Genomic DNA, 15,865 nt, shown 5'->3' on the forward strand with positions numbered 1-15,865 from the left:
CCCCCCCCCCCCCCCCCCCGCTTTCTGGTGTGTCACTTTGTCTATGTCAGGAATTGAACTAGTGTCTTTTGCTTTGGCCAAAAATTTTGTAAAAGCCTGGCAACTCTGCAGCACACACTACCACAATTGGTCAGATGAAGTTGCCAATTGACTACTTTAACATCTGTGATTTTAAGTAGAAGTACTCGGACAAATTCAAGAATATGTAAACTTCTCTTGAACAATGACAACTTTTCTGTATTATAAAAGAAAGTCTTTGGAAGGAGACTAGGGAGACGAGACGTGATCTTCTCGGAAGACAATTTGAAGTCCCACGAGAGACACTTTAACTTACTCCCAGCTCTTAAAACAACGACAAGCAACAAGCAAAACACGCAGCTCGCCAGCAACAGAAAGCCAGCAGATGATCCAACCGCTTCTCCTTAGCGTGTGATCAGCCCCCCCTACCCCCCCATTCACAATGTGAGTGGCGGAGACACAAAGTGGCAAAAGGACAGCTGCTGTACAGGCTTTGAAATGGTCGGGCAGTGAGACGAGCAGAACAGGCAGCTCGCCAGCAGATGATCCGATGGCATCTCCTTAGCGTGCGTTCAGCCGCACCCCTTTCACAACGCGAGCAGCGTTATATATCCTGTGAGAAAGAGATGTAACCACGCAGTATTGTTTTTGCAAAAGTTTTATAGTAAAAGTGAAAATAATGCATATGTAACAATTCCTATGAAAATAACAATCTCTTTAAATTGTATATCCGGTAAACCAAACCCAGGGGTGGGTGAGCAAGCGAAGCAAGCAGGGGTCGGAGCCCCCTAGTTTTCTATTTAAAAAAAAAAAAAAAAAATCAAATCCCCCAGCTTTGTGTTTTCCCACAAACATTTTTGGTTAAATATGTTGCCTTTTCAATAATGGGTTAGTCGATACATGTTGTTCATTCTGCAGCATGCTGTATATTTAAAGAGGCACGTTCATGCATTTTTAAAAATTGTAGCTTTTTGTTTAGATTTTGCCTACTAATATATAACAAATACTTGTATGCCAACAAGACAAGTTTCCATCTCTTCCTTTATCAGAATCTCATCACTGCTGACTGGTAGTCTTACTCTGCGTGCACAATTATTAGACAAGTCCGTTTCCTCGCCTTATTATTTCAATGTACGTTATCCAACTCTAAACCATATAAACTTGAATGCATATTCACTGTAATCATTTTCAGGCGGTTTGTAATTCTTTAATTCAGGAGACTGTGGCTTAAAGTGATTAACACCTTATGTTACGGTGTGCATAATTATTAGGCACTATCATTACCTGAGGCAAAATGGGCCGAAAAAGAAATTTTAACTGACATTGAAAAGTCAAAAATTGGAAAAGTGACTTTCAGACGGATGCAACATTCTGGAAATGGTGAAACTAGGAGTGTGACCGTGACCACCAAACTAACAAATATTTTGTGGCAAATTATGAGCAGTGTCACAAAAAACCTTATAGAAAAGAAAAGGGACAAATTAACTGCAAAGTGACCAGCAACCCATTAACCTCCAGGATCACAATTTTCCAGAACTGCAGTCCACCGTGAGAGTCAGTGTACAAGATATCAAGTATTCACAGACATGGCTAAGGTAACCGGCTTTAATGTGGCCACCTCTGTATAAGATTCCCAAGTTTGAAGCATCATGACCAGGCCAAGAAATACCTGAAGATTTTTTTTTTTTCTCCCCCCTCTCAATGTTTTTATGGATAAATGAAGTGAGAGTGACCCTTGATGTGCCCATGGCTTGATCACTGATGGACACAGGGCACCCATTCTGGTCAGGCGATATGGGCTGCTGTCATTGTGGATGATCTAATTGGACCTTTTCAGGTTGAAGATGGACTAGAAATCTTTTCCAAAACCTCCTGCCATTTTCTAGAAGATACTTTCTTCAAGCAGTGGTACAGGAAGAAATCTGCAGTATTCAAGAAGGCCATGAGCTTAATGCACTGCAATGCCCCATCACATGCATCCAAATACTCCATTGCTTTGCTGACCAGCAAAGACCTCAAAGATTACAGAATACTGACCTGGCCCCCTTGCTTAATTGACTTTAATCCCATTGAGAACTTGGTGGACCTTCTCAAATGAGAGGGAAGGCATTATACCTTTTTAAAAATCTTTTGGGTGTGATGGTTTGTCCTTCTGGGAAAGTTCATCATGAACAGATAAAGAAACTGGCAGACTTGATGGCTGGGAGGCTCATGACAGTTATTAAAAAGAAGGGCGGTTGTATTGTACATTGAATATTTTTTAAAAGGCCAAAAATGTTATTTGTTATGTCATTTTATTTGTTACACTTACTGTGAAGCTTGAAAATAAACAAGTCATTGGGGGAGAGGTAGATTTTTAATTTAGTTGCCTAATAATTGTACATATTTATTTTGCCCTGAGAAAGACGAGTCTCTCTTCCTTTGTTTACGTTCTGGTTTGAAGTAATCCAATCTGAACTGACTTAAAGGATCACTTTTGTTCAATAATAAAATTAGTCCAGGGGAATAACATTTACCTAATTGTGCGCACAGTGTGTTTTTTTTTTTTTTTTTTTTTTTTTTTTAAAGAACAAAGTCTTGCCTTCTCTAAGTGTTTGAAGGCTTGATTCATAAATCCTCAGTTGGCTGAAATTCAAGTTTTCAGCCAAAGCATTGTAAGAAATGCGGAAATCTAAAAAACACCTGCTGAAACGCTACTGATTATGCGTACATCCACTTAACACAGCAATTAGTAGAATGCGCAAAATCTGAGTAAATGAAAACTGGGAACAAGGCCAACACTAAGACCTATCAATCCCAAAATTCCTCAATGTCTTTAAATCACCAGGTGGAAACAAACAAGTCATGCATAAGTTAAACAGTAACAAAGGTGTTGTATGCAAAAGGCAAAGCACTGCCATCCCCATAACAAACAATGCTCCTGAACTTCTGTCTAATACTAACATAATTGTAGTTTGTTTGGCTAGAATCCATTCACTCCAAGAAGCTGACTTTACTGTTGCAGAAGGTGGTCTCAAAATGAGGAGGATGGTTTGCCCTACTGAGGCTCAGCAGAATCGGGTAGGTCCATGATGTAATTACAGATGTGGTGGGATTTATATAGTCAAGACACCAGAGGTTGTGGTTACTGGCCTAACTCCATCCTCCTTTAAATAGTCATCCAGGCTTTATGAGGTTATCACACCCAGTAACCGTAATCCTTTGGCCACACTGTAGGCACAGGTGGGCCTAAGTAAGCAGAGGCCTGCCCAATCAGTTGGTTTATATTTTACTTAAGTTTGAAATAGTATTTTTATTATAATGCCTTATACCCTTACATTGTTTAAGTTATGCAGTGTGATTCAAAATTATTAAGCAAAGTATTGTTCAGTAGCATCAGTAATTGCTGGTTAACCTGTGTTGTGAGTATTTATGTTCAGGAGGTGGTGGGACAGAAATTCCCATCATTATTGAAAACAAAAACTCCAAACTTAGAGCAGTTCCCTTTTAGTAACCTTCAAGATCCTCTCCTGTCTAGGGTGGCACATAGTTGTAGACGCTTTCCTTATTCATATTACAGATGGACTGTGGACAGAAGCTCCTCCTGAGTCACTCTGAACTAGACTTCATTCAGGCAGCATTAGCGTTTACTTGACTGCAGCACAGAGAAGAGGTCATTGTTGGGAAGGCTGGTATTGCTTCCTGTGTTATTTGCCCTGGTACGACTTTGCTTGGTGTAGATGTCCTAGAGGTTAGTGAGTGCACACCCAGTGATGTGTTCAGGTGACTCTCTTTGGAGTCTTGTGGTCCTGCTGTCTGCTGTTTCCAGACTAGTCAGAATGCTTTTAATGGTGGATGTGCAGAAGTTCTTTACTAGCTGGCAGGACAGCCCGAAATCTCTGAGGCGTCTGAAGATGGCATCATGCCTTCTTCACCTAACTGTCAATGTGCTTCTGGTCAAAAACTCTTTGACTGACGACAGTGTGTGCTGGTACATTGTCATGGTGGACAAAACAGTTTTGGGTGCACCATTTCTCTGAATCTGCGGTGGGCAGGCGCCCCGCCCAGGGTTTGTTTCCTGCCTTGCGCCCTGTGTTGGCTGGGATTGGCTCCAGCAGACCCCTGTGACTCTGTAGTTAGGATGTAGCAGGTTGGATAATGAATGGATGGATGGATTTCTCTGAATGTTTTTCACTGATGCTTTCCTGTAGAAGCCTCAGCAGGTCAATATGATGTTTCTGGTTAACATTCTGTCCACAGGAAATAACTCTTTATGAACAAGTCCTTCAAAGATTGATAAACACTATTGTTAAATACTAAAAATAAAATCAGTCTTATACACAATTGTAGAATAAACTGCAAGACTATGTACTCGGTCAGCTCTGCACCATGTCACTCGAGGGACTGATTACCCAGACAGTAGGCATACGATACCTAGTGGCTTATTGGAGGACTACACCCTACCTACTAATGTGGTGTTATCCAGTTCCTGGAATTTCTGGGTCTTCTTCCTAAGCATATCAGAGATGTGAATCTGTGTCTGATAAATCTTTAAAAATCCCAGATGGTTTAATATCCACCTTATTAAACGAATAAGTGTCTGTGTATCTGTATGTCCATCTGGTTGCAATGTCTCTATCATTCCAACAGATGGTGCCTCACAAACACTTGTAGGAATAAAATGCATTGCATTTGTCATTCCAATAGATGGTGCAACACAAACATTTTACTACAAATAATTGAATCACCAGTGAAGAATTCCTAGTAGATTCTTTGATGGTGAGCTACCCAGGTCCATATGCATCAAAGCGTTTTTCCCGCCTTGGTTTACAGTTGCTTTCAGGCTCTTCTGGTCAAATGTTGTCTTTAGTTTTCATGGTGTGGCCGGATAGTATTGTCACTCGTTCTGTCCAGAGCATGTTGTTCCAGAAGTCCTGGCCTTTGCTTAGGTCAGCGTTTCTCAACCTTTAAGTATTTGCGACCCGAGTTTTCATAAGTTTTAATCGCGCCCCCCCCCTAACGTTTTTTTGAAACCCTAATAAAATTTATTCCTATATTTTTTGCTGCCGATATACTGCTACAAGCTTAAAATTTCCCAACGAATAGCGAAATTACGGCACATATGGCAACATTCGCTCCCCCATTTTTTTAACTTCAGGGGTGCGCCCCGCAGTTTGAGAACCGCTGGCCTAGGTGTTCATGAGCAAACTTTAGTCTTGCCCCTATGTTCTTTCTGGACAACAAAGATTTCCTCTTGGCACACCTCATAATATGTACAGATTCTTTCTAATGGTAGATTTGTACACTTTGGCATCAACAGTAGCAAGAACTAACTGGAGGCCCCGTGATGAAATTCTGGGTTTCTTCAACACTTCTTTCAGCATCTTGCGTTCTGCAGTTGGCGTCCTGACCTGAACAAGTTGGCAGTTGTTTGAAATCTTTTTATATCCCATTGTAAATGATTTTCTGGCCAGTGGAGTGGTTGATTTTCAATTTTCAAGCGCATGGGCATCTGTAACCTTCCTTTTAATGGACTCGGTGGAGGGGGTGTATTCATTCTGTCTCGGCATGCCGATAACAAAGAGCAAACCAAACTTAAACGTCTGAGGTTTAACTAAGATATATTTAGACAAGATCACCTCTAGTGATGATCTGATTATTTGCACCTGTTTCTACCTTGAGGTAGGGTTAAATGGAGGGATGCACTTATTTTTTCCCCACGTGAAATTTTGCAGTTTGAGTTATACAATGGACAATAAAATGTAAATGTGGCATGATGTTTGTTTTATCACCTTTACCTATAGATAATGTGTAAATGAAGATCAAATCTTGGTATGTGCACATAGCTTAAAAATAAGATATTTCATGTCTTGTACTTTTTCCAGTTGACTGTATATAGTTTTCTTATATCGTGATATTGAATTTATTATTGTATTCACTACTCTTATTTGACTCTTCATTCAAAGGTGCAGCACACTGCAATGAGCTACTGTACTTGTTGGCCAGCCTGATACATTCTTTAAAACCGCACATAATCTGAGAAATTGCAGAATAGACAAACCCAAATATGTCGCACAGCTGCACCATTTATTCATCCGTCTATTCAGCCTGCAGTTTGTCAGTTTTTGTGTGTAAACAGAGAGGTTTTCAAACAGTCAGTTCCTTGGATGCTGGCTGATTTTTTTTCATACAACGCAACATGGCACACATTAGTCAGCTCACAACCTAAGCCTGTTATTCTTTGGTGAACAAAAGTGCAGATGTTCCCATCTGGCCTTTGAATAGTTTTAGATAAACTAGCATTTCTGAAAAAGAAACATTAAATCGCATTGCAACAAACTCTATATATGAAGAAATCTAGATTCAAATACATCATGAGTTCTTTCTCCAAGAGTCTTCTGTGCCTTGACACCTTATGAATTACAGCCTGGATATGGACCAGTCAAACTGAAGTCTGTTGCGCCTTCTGCGTTACTTGTAATGTCCTTTCACATGCACTGTATAAAATAGACATTTGATTGCTTGTTGGTTGGCAGGCCTAAAATTTTGTATTGAACTGTTTTTCTAATCTGGGCAACATTCCATTGTCGTACCAGAGAGCAACATTTCAGCCTGCTGTGGGTGCCAAGAAATAATTTACTTTGTAATAAAATCATGAATGCTTTTTTTAGTGGAACAAATGACCTTTTGTTCTTTGTCTCTAGCCTCAACTGTTGTAAATGTGTGACTGATAAATGGCACCTTTAAAATTAGTTGGCAAACAGCCTGCATGAACCTAAAAATTCCATCCCACTTGTGGACTGCAAACGAGGTCGGCATTTATATTAAGTATATGCTGCGCTGCTCCCCAGCCCCTGCAGGGTCTAAAGAACCTACCTGGTTAAAGGGCATAAAACGGTTTTGACACACATCAAAATATTCACCTGCTGGCACATCCTATTTTAACCACTGATAAAGGTCCAGTAAACCAGCTGGTCATCTTTGTGTTCTGCTCCCTTGCATTTCTCGATTAAACCAGAGCTGCTCCTTGATTCCTGCTTAGTGCACCCAGAGGAGAGTCTAACAGGGTGACGGCAGACCTGCCTCCTTGAGGTTTGAATTTAAAGCACATGTCATCGCCTCTTGACAGAACTGGAGACTTGTAGCCTCTAATAATGGAGGCAGCCCTGTTTGTACACCGAGCTGATGCTGTCAAGAGCCAGCACACCGCCTGCTGCAGCTCCACAGACATTTAATACAGAAATAGAAATGCCTGAGACTCAATCAGCAGCCAGTGGACCTGCATGCTGTCATTAACTGGTATCCCTGGTGAGAAAAGTAACATTTATAGATCAGAAAGTGCCTAATGAAATTGACGTTGGGCTGAATAAGAGACATGGTGGGGGGTGTTAGCATGCCACTCTTTTTCTAGGTTTTGTTATTTTTTTTGTAAAACGAGAAGTAATATGAATTTTACCATGAGATTTGATTTGGTTTGGGGTGTGGACATTTCCAGAGGTGGTGAAAAGAAGAGTGCGACCAAAATGAGTTTATTTTTATTTTTTTTTTTCTTCTTCCCAGGACATGGTACGTAGGGGAGAAATAATCAGTGATGTCATGGAGGACGAGTTCTACCTGCGTCGCTTGGATGCTGGACTCTTTGTGCTTCAGCTAATCTGTTACATTATGGTGGAAATTAGCAATGCAAATATTCCCCAGGTAATGTAAAAAAAGTGACACTTGAGCTGATGAACATTTCCATAACACTTGCTTGATTCCAGCGAGCAGCTTGATCTTTGTGGAGCCTGTGGTGATGGGAAACATGAACATGATGGAGTGAGCTTCATGTCTATCATCATCAGCATCATAGCGCCACAGCATTTATGTTAATGAATCTTTTGTTCTTAATACATACAATCCACTACACAAACTAAAGTGAGGAAGTTCACTCCATAAATCAGGTTTTAATGGCAGAGCAGTAACTAGCATTCTCAAATCCACCCCAGATCAGGGTTCTTGGGCAGTCTGAGCCTCTCCTGACATTATTGGGATAAAATCATGAACCAACTGTTGAAAATTTGCCAGCCCATCATCATCATAATAATTCTTTACATTTATATAGCACTTTTCTCACTAGTCAAAGTAGCGAGTGGGGAACCACAGCAAACTGCCAGTAGTTTGTAGCACCCCCTGGATGATGCAAGGGCAGTCATTTTTGCACCAGTACGTTCACCACCATTACCTGTTAGGTGGTAAAGTGGTGAGAGAGACAATTACAGACAGGTGATAAGTAGGGGGCCTGAATGACTAGGCTATGGTGGGCAGTTTAGCCTGGACATTTAATACTCTTTACAAAGGATACCCATGGATCTTTTATGACCACAGACAACCAGGACCTTGATTTTATGTCTGATCCGGAGGACGGTGCCATTTTTACAGCACAGTGTTCCCATCACTACAATGGGGAATCGGCATCCATATTCAGATCATAGGGTTAGCGACCCATGCTGCTCTCTCTAACTCCTCTTTCAGCAGCAACCCAAGCTTTTCTTCGATGGTCTCCCATCCACAGTCTAGCAATGCTGGAACATGCTTGGCTTCAGGTGGATGACTTCTTCTGCCGTGCATGTGGTATGGCTGCTGGGGCCCATTTCAGAATCTCCTCTTTGGGCTGTTGGAAACGTGGAGAATATGTATTAAAACCCAGGGAGACATGGGTAGAAAGTGCAGACTGCAAATAGACAGCACCTTGGTGTGGGATTCAACCCTACTGGGCCTACAAGCAACAGCACATCTCCACTACCTACAGAATTATGAGGGCAAAGTAGAACTTGGTTTCTCCTCTCAGATTAAAATGCCATGGCCCTGGTGCAGGACAGCAACTGTTTCTAGCCAACTACACCCTAGTACAACACCCTAGTACTACAGATGGTCAACAATGTAAAGACCTTAGGCCTATTGTACTTATGGTCTGTAAACTGTTTCCTTTATAAGCCATCTTTGCTTCTGTCATACAGGTGTATACTATATATGTGTGTTTATGTATATCTGTATATGTACGTGTGTGTGTGTCTGTGAATATACGTAGTATTATCCCTTTTAGAAATGTTCACATTATTTTACAACATTGAATCTCCCGTAGATTTAATTTGGCGGTTTTGACACTGATCAACAGAAAAGGTTATTTAATGTCCAAGTGACATCAGTTCTCTGCCAAGGTATTTACATTTGTTACAAATATAAAACACAAAATAATTGAGCAGATGAATATTTGCTCCCTTCAAGTCAATATTTAGTAGATGAACCTTTGTTAGCCATGTCAGCCTTGAGTCTGTGTGCGTAGGTCTCTTTCTCTCCATCTCCTTGAATAGGAAAAAAAACGTTCCCTTTTCAGGTTGCATGGCGATGACAAGGGAAGGGCCTTTTTCAAATCCATCCACACATTCTCAAATGGATTAGGATCTGGACATTGACTCAGCCTGTCCATGACATTACCATTGTCATTTTGAAGACATTCCTATGTTGTCTTGTGGGAGAAAGACTTCATCAGGTTTTCCTGTACTTCACTACATCCATTTTGTCCACCTCCTTCACAAGCCTTCTATGGTCTGCTAAAGTGCTGCATCCCCATAGCATGATGCTGCCAGCAACATTGCTTCCCGGTGGGAATGGTGTGTTATTGGGTAATGTGTAGTGTTTGGGGTTATACCAAACGTGGCATTTAGTGTAATCGCCAAAAGCTCAATTTTGGTCTCGTCAAATCATAACTTCAGTGTCCCCTGTTTATCTTCTGGAAACTGAGATGTCATGTGTAGCGGGGGTTTTTTTTGTTTGTTTTTTTTTTGTGGACCTGGAGAGAGCATATGACAGGGTGCCTTGAGAGAAGTTGTGGTATTGTATGAGGAAGTTGGGAGTGGCAGAGAAGTATGTAAGAGTTGTACAGGATATGTACGAGGGAAGTGCGACAGTGGTGAGGTCTGCGCTAGGAGTGATGGATGCATTCAAGGTGGAGGTGGGATTACATCAGGGATCGGCTCTGAGCCCTTTATTTGCATTGGTGATGGACAGGTTGACAGATGAGATTAGACAGGAGTCCCTCTGGACTGTGATGTTTGCTGATGACATTGTGATCTGTAGCGATAGTAGGGAGCTAGTTGAGGAGACCCTGGAGAGATGGCGATATGCTCCAGAGAGGAGAGGAATGAAGGGCAGTAGGAACAAGAAAGAATCCATGTGTGTAAATGAGAGGGAGGTCAGTGGACTGGTGAGGATGCAAGGAGTAGAGTTGGTGAAGGTGGATGAGTTTAAGTACTTGGGATCAACAGTACAGAGTAATAGGGATTGTGGAAGAGAAGTGAAGAAGAGAGTGCAGGCAGAGTGGAGTGGGTGAAGTGGAGTGTCAGGAGTGATTTGTGACACAGATATCAGCAAGAGTGAAAGGGAAGGTCTACAGGACGGTAGTGAGACCAGCTATTTTATATTGGTTGCAGACGGTGGCACTGACCGGAAAGCAGGAGACAGAGCTGGAGGTAGCAGAGTTACAGATGCTAAGATCTGCACTTGGTGTGATGAGGATGGATAGGATTATAAATGAGGACATTAGAGGGTCCGCTCATGTTGGATGGTTGGGAGACAAAGTCAGAGAGGGGAGATTACGTTGGTTTGGACATGTGCAGAGGAGGGATGCTGAGTATTTTGGGAGAAGGATGCTAAGGATAGAGCTTCCAGGGAAGAGGGAAAAAAGGAAGGCCCCAGAGAAGGTTTATGGATGTGGTGAGTGAGGACATACAGGTGACGGGTGTAACAGAACAAGATGCAGAGGACAGAAAGATATGGAAGAAGATGATCCGCTGTGGCAACCCCTTATGGGAGCAGCCAAAAGAAGGAGGAGAGGAGTCTTTCTCTTTGCCACTTCCCTCACAAAGTTATAACTGGTGAAGCATCCGAGGCACAGTTGCCTGCACAGTCTCTCCAGTCTCACTTATTGTAGCTTACGCATCATTCAGAGTCCTCTGAGGTCTGTTTGTGGCCTCTAACTCGTCTTCATTTTTTCTGAATGGCCTTCCCTGGGCAGATTTACAGTCATGCCCTACTCTTTTCCATTTTTTAATAATTGGACTTGAAGGGATATTCAGTAATTTGGGTATTTCCTTGTCTCCATTCCCTGACTTGTGCTTCTCATTCACAGTTTCATGGAGTCACTGGGAGTTTTCTTGTGTCTTCATTGTGTAGGTTAGGTCGCCATACTGACTCTCACCACAAGCTGAACCTTTCAGATTCAGGGGCATTATACTACAGTGAACTGAAAAGCTCAGGTGATCTCCATTGATCATACTGATTGTGTGACTTTTAAAACCAATCAGCTGACCAATTAAGATTTAGGTGTGCCTTATTAAAGGGAGTGAATATTTAACTATAAATATAAACTCAGTCATTTTCTGTTTTATATATGTAATTAATTTAGACTACTTTGAAGAGATCTCTTTTCACATTAACATTAAAGAGACTTTGTGCTGTATGTCAAAAAAAATCAAGTTGAATTCTCCACGATTCAATGTTGCAAGGCAATAAAATGTGAAAACTTCCAAGGGGAAGGCACTGTATATGTCTGTCTGTCATACTGTCTTTTTAAATATTTAAATGTTGGAAGCAGAATGAAGATTTTGGGCAATAAAAAAAAATGACGCTGTAGAAATTTTAGCACTGATGTGCCCTGAGGCCTTGACTATTTATTAAATGTTATACTCTTTGTTGTCTTTTTTTTAGCTGCAGCAGAGAGTCCACCAGATCCTAAATCTCAGGGGAGGCTCAGTCAAAATAGTGCGACACATTATGAGAGGTAAGTCTCGGCTCTGCTGTGCTGATGCGTTGAGTCTCTAATGGGACGCTGGCATGTACAGAAGTAACCCCTCTCATACGGGCAGAACGGCTCCTTCTGTAAATAAATAACACAACATTGGAGGGTCGTCCTTGCACTGCAGAACTGTGAAGATGAAGGTGACTCTGCAGCAGCTGCCTCGTTGCTTAGGAGCCCATGGGGATGAGAGAAGCTGTTTTGTTTTTTTTTTTATATTGAGAGTGGGGCACGGGGATTGTTTCATTTTTTTGTTTTCGGAATTATGAGGGAGTGATTCAGTGGGCATTTAGACATTGAAATACGTAAATTAGAGTTAGCATATGTTTTGCAGGCACCTCTCCGTCCCTCTTGTTGCCAGGACTCGTAGATCTCTTGAAGCCCACTTATGATAAATGGAGTCAAAATCAGTATGCCGTCATATCTTTTGTGTTTCTAAGCTTTTCGTGCCTTAGATATTTGTTTTCCGTAGCTTTGTATGTCAGCCTTGTACTTGGCACTGCTGCTAATCGGTATGAAGCATTTATTATTTTTTTTTTTTTTTTATACAAAAGCTGCATGAAGCTTGCTCTGCTGCTTGGCATTCAGTGTTTGAAAGTCTGGTCCTCTGGTCTCCTCAAAGCAATTTAAATTGCCGCCCGTGCTTCTGGACACTCACCTGATTTCATTGTGACAGATCACTGAATTGCCCTATACTTGCCTGGTCAGGCCCTTGGGCCTGTCTAGATTTCTTGTTGGCTATGTCAGAGTGATGTGGTGCTAGCCAGTGATGAGAGCCTCCGCTTCCAAAAATGAGGGGACCACTGTGCTTGCACAAGGGTGGGAGCATCTCATTGAATGCCTTTGATGAACCAAGTCATCTGAAACCAGTTTTCCGAGTGTGCCTATTGCTAGTGTCCATCTATCCTTTATACAATGAAGGAAAATGCTCATGCGCCAGATAGGCTAGATGGCCTACTCTTTGTGCCTTCCTGGTAATTTCCACCAATGTTAATTATGCAAGAATCGAGGGTTTCTTTTACAGAGTAGGTTTTGACTGGTTTCCAGCATTATTCACTTGCAAACGTTTAGAATGGCCCAAGAGAGCTGTAGACAACATATAGCAAAGCCGTTTACACTGAGACCACTGGCTCGGTTGTGTTCAAACACGGCACCCCCAGTGTGATAAACTGTCTGAGTGAGCATTGGGCTTAATTACCAGCAAGTAGAAAAGAAACTCTTCAGATACCATCAGCCATCATCCTTAACTGCTTCTCACCTGGCTGATGGCTGCTCTCCTCCCAAGACGTTTCCAGGTTAAGTGGATTAAAAACTAAAACTTGACCCACCGTTGGTTAAATGTGTGTGGTCTATGCATGCAATGCACTTGTGCCCTTTCCAGGCTTGTTTTCTGCCTTGCACATAGTGCTGCTTGGTTGCTGTAATGAATGGCGTGAGGATGAGATGAGTGGAAATACAGGGTGACACACTTTACAGATCCTTCATCCTCTGTTGTGCCCAGTTGTGGAATTTGAATGGTCTATATGTCGGTGTAGCTTTTCCCTTAATGCCCTGTTTTCTTCCTACATCCTCAGATGTGCAGATTGGGTGAAACGGCACTTCCATATCATCCAGGACTGGCAGAGCTTTGTTACTCTTTGTAGCCAGTGCTACCAGGGTGGGCTTAGCCCCCACAACCCTGAATGGGAGTTTTCAGATTTCGCTACTATTTTCTCGAGTTCACAGAGCTTATTGGAGATGTCTGCTTATTGGTGCTCAGAAGGAAAAGTATCACCGATGAGCAATTCATCAGTGGGGTCAGGCCCATGAATTTGTAAGAGGCACGAGTAATCTCCCCTCCATCGGGGAACTCTTAGGAGTGGGGGTTGGGGGGTCTTGGTTCTTGATTCCTGCTGCTTCAGTTGACCTTCCACAGTTCTGCCACACTGGGGGTCTGCCTTATGATGTACTTCAGCTCACTTAGGCCAATCCATCAATCGCACAAGTAAATCTTTTATTGTCTGACATGCCCACAGCAAAAACCTAAAATGGGGCTTTGTGTTTCTCTGTTAGAGACCCAGGCTTTCAAGCCTCGAGGATGCAATGCTGATCATCCTTCAGTGGGGTATTGACCTCCCCACTCAGTCCACATGAGTAGAGTCAAGTTTTTATTAAGTTAACATCTGCGGTATCAGTCAGGTGGGCGGTGGTACAGATCTTTAACTTGTGAAACTGTTCCTTTCAAAACCTTTCCCCACTCACTTGTGTTTTTTAGAATATGCTGAGAACATTGGCGATGGCAAAAGTGAAGAATTTAAGGAAACCGAACAGAAAAGGATTCTGGACTTGCTGGAGAACTTCTGATTGGACATTACCAAGTGAGGGGAGGTCTGGACCTCCAGCTTTAACATTAATGATTAGAAGGAGACAAGGAGTTCCAGAATCCCCTCTGGGATTCATCCTGGATTTCACCTTTTTGTAATGACCATTTCATTGAACCTGTGAGTGCTGAAGTACAGCCCCATTTTAACACGCAAAGCCTTTGCTTTGCCCATTCTTTGTTCCTTTTTTTTTTTTTGTTCTCTTGACGGCATTTCTTTTTGTCTTCAGCAGTGGACACGAGTGTTTTTACTGTAGATGTTTTTTTTAATTTAAACTGGAATCACTGAAGTAGAATTTCACAATGAATGTCAAGGTCGTGGTCTTGATGGCCTGGTCAAATGCCCTTGTTTTTATTCATTGCTCGCATTGTTTGCCAATTATGTACAGTGTGGTGATGTGGAGGGATGGCGAGAAGAGCTGAGTGCCGTCTGTCACGTGATTTGACTGAATTCACACATTCTCTATTAAAGAATGTCACTGAGCTGTTCTTATGGACGCCGTTGTTTTTGACACATGCAGCTAATGAGATTTGAGGAACGACAGCAAAAAAAAAAGTTGGCAGTTGTTTGGTCTGCTTTATCATTTTCACATTTGGTATATAAAAAAACACAAAAGTATTCACCCCCTTGCAGTTTTTCACATTTTATTGTCATACAACATTAAATCATTGAGGATTTAATTTGGCTTTTTTTTGACAGATCAACAGAAAAAGACTCTAACGTCCAAGTGAAAACAGATCTCTGCAAAGTGGACTAAATTAATGACAAATATTCAAGTCCGTAGCTGGTAGATGCACCTTTGGCAGTCGAGACAGCCTTGGGTTTGTGTGCACAGGTCTCTCTTTTATCAACTTTGCACATCTGGACACCTCGGTTTTTCTCCGTTCTTCTTTACCAAACTGCTCAAGCTGTGTCCGGTGCCGCGCCGATCAGGAGTGAACAGCCGCTTTTAAACAAATTCTCAATTCAGCCACTCCGGGACATTAAGATTCTTGTTTGGAAGCCTTTCCTTTGTAGCTTTGGTTTAATGCTCGGCGTCATCGTCTTGTTGGTCTTCTCCCAAGTTGCGGGTTTCTTGCAGACTCCCATCAGCTTATCCTCCAGGATTTTCCCTGTATTGTGCCAAGTTGATTTTCCACACACACAATCTTTCCAGTGTTACAAGCATCCCCACATCCTGACGCTGCCACCACCATGCTTCATGGTGGGATGGTGCGTTTTTAGATAATGTGGTGTGTTCCTTATCGTTTAGTCTGATGGTCAAAAAGCTCCAATCAGACCCCAGAACGCTTCTGTCAGGTGAATTCAGTCTCCTGTGTACCTGATGTCATGTGAATTTTTTTTTCTCTTTACTGCCCACCCATGAAGCTCTGACTGGTGATGCACCTGAGCAGCAGTTGTCTTGGGTCATTGTAGCTTGTAACTCTTTCTGAGTTCTCACAGGACTCTTGGGGGCCTCACTCGCTCATCTTCAGTTTTTGTTGATAGCCGCTCTCTTTCAGTTTCTTCATAATTGAATACACTGAATATTCAGTGACTTGGGGATTTTCTTGTCTCCATTCCTTAACTTGTGCTTTTCACAAGGTTGCTTGCAGTGTTCTTTGTCTTTGTTAGTCCACCATACTGACTCGGCACACGTTGTGCATTTATACTTAATCCATTGAAACCAGGTGGT

The 15,865-nt window shown here is 42.0% G+C and overlaps 1 protein-coding gene across 1 annotated transcript in view; it reads left to right on the forward strand.

The window, feature by feature from the left end:
- Nucleotides 1-14,870, forward strand: part of ctnnbl1 (catenin, beta like 1) — a 113,824-nt gene extending 98,954 nt beyond the window's left edge. Inside the window, exons 14-16 of the mRNA XM_028812399.2 lie at nucleotides 7,558-7,695; nucleotides 11,743-11,815; nucleotides 14,085-14,870. Coding sequence (XP_028668232.1) covers nucleotides 7,558-7,695; nucleotides 11,743-11,815; nucleotides 14,085-14,173 — 300 coding nt within the window. The 3' untranslated portion in view covers nucleotides 14,174-14,870. The remainder of the gene's footprint in view (nucleotides 1-7,557; nucleotides 7,696-11,742; nucleotides 11,816-14,084) is intronic.
- Nucleotides 14,871-15,865: the final 995 nt, after the last annotated feature.

This window comes from Erpetoichthys calabaricus, chromosome 10 (assembly GCF_900747795.2).
Source record: "Erpetoichthys calabaricus chromosome 10, fErpCal1.3, whole genome shotgun sequence".
NCBI classification, from domain to species: Eukaryota; Metazoa; Chordata; class Cladistia; order Polypteriformes; family Polypteridae; genus Erpetoichthys; species Erpetoichthys calabaricus.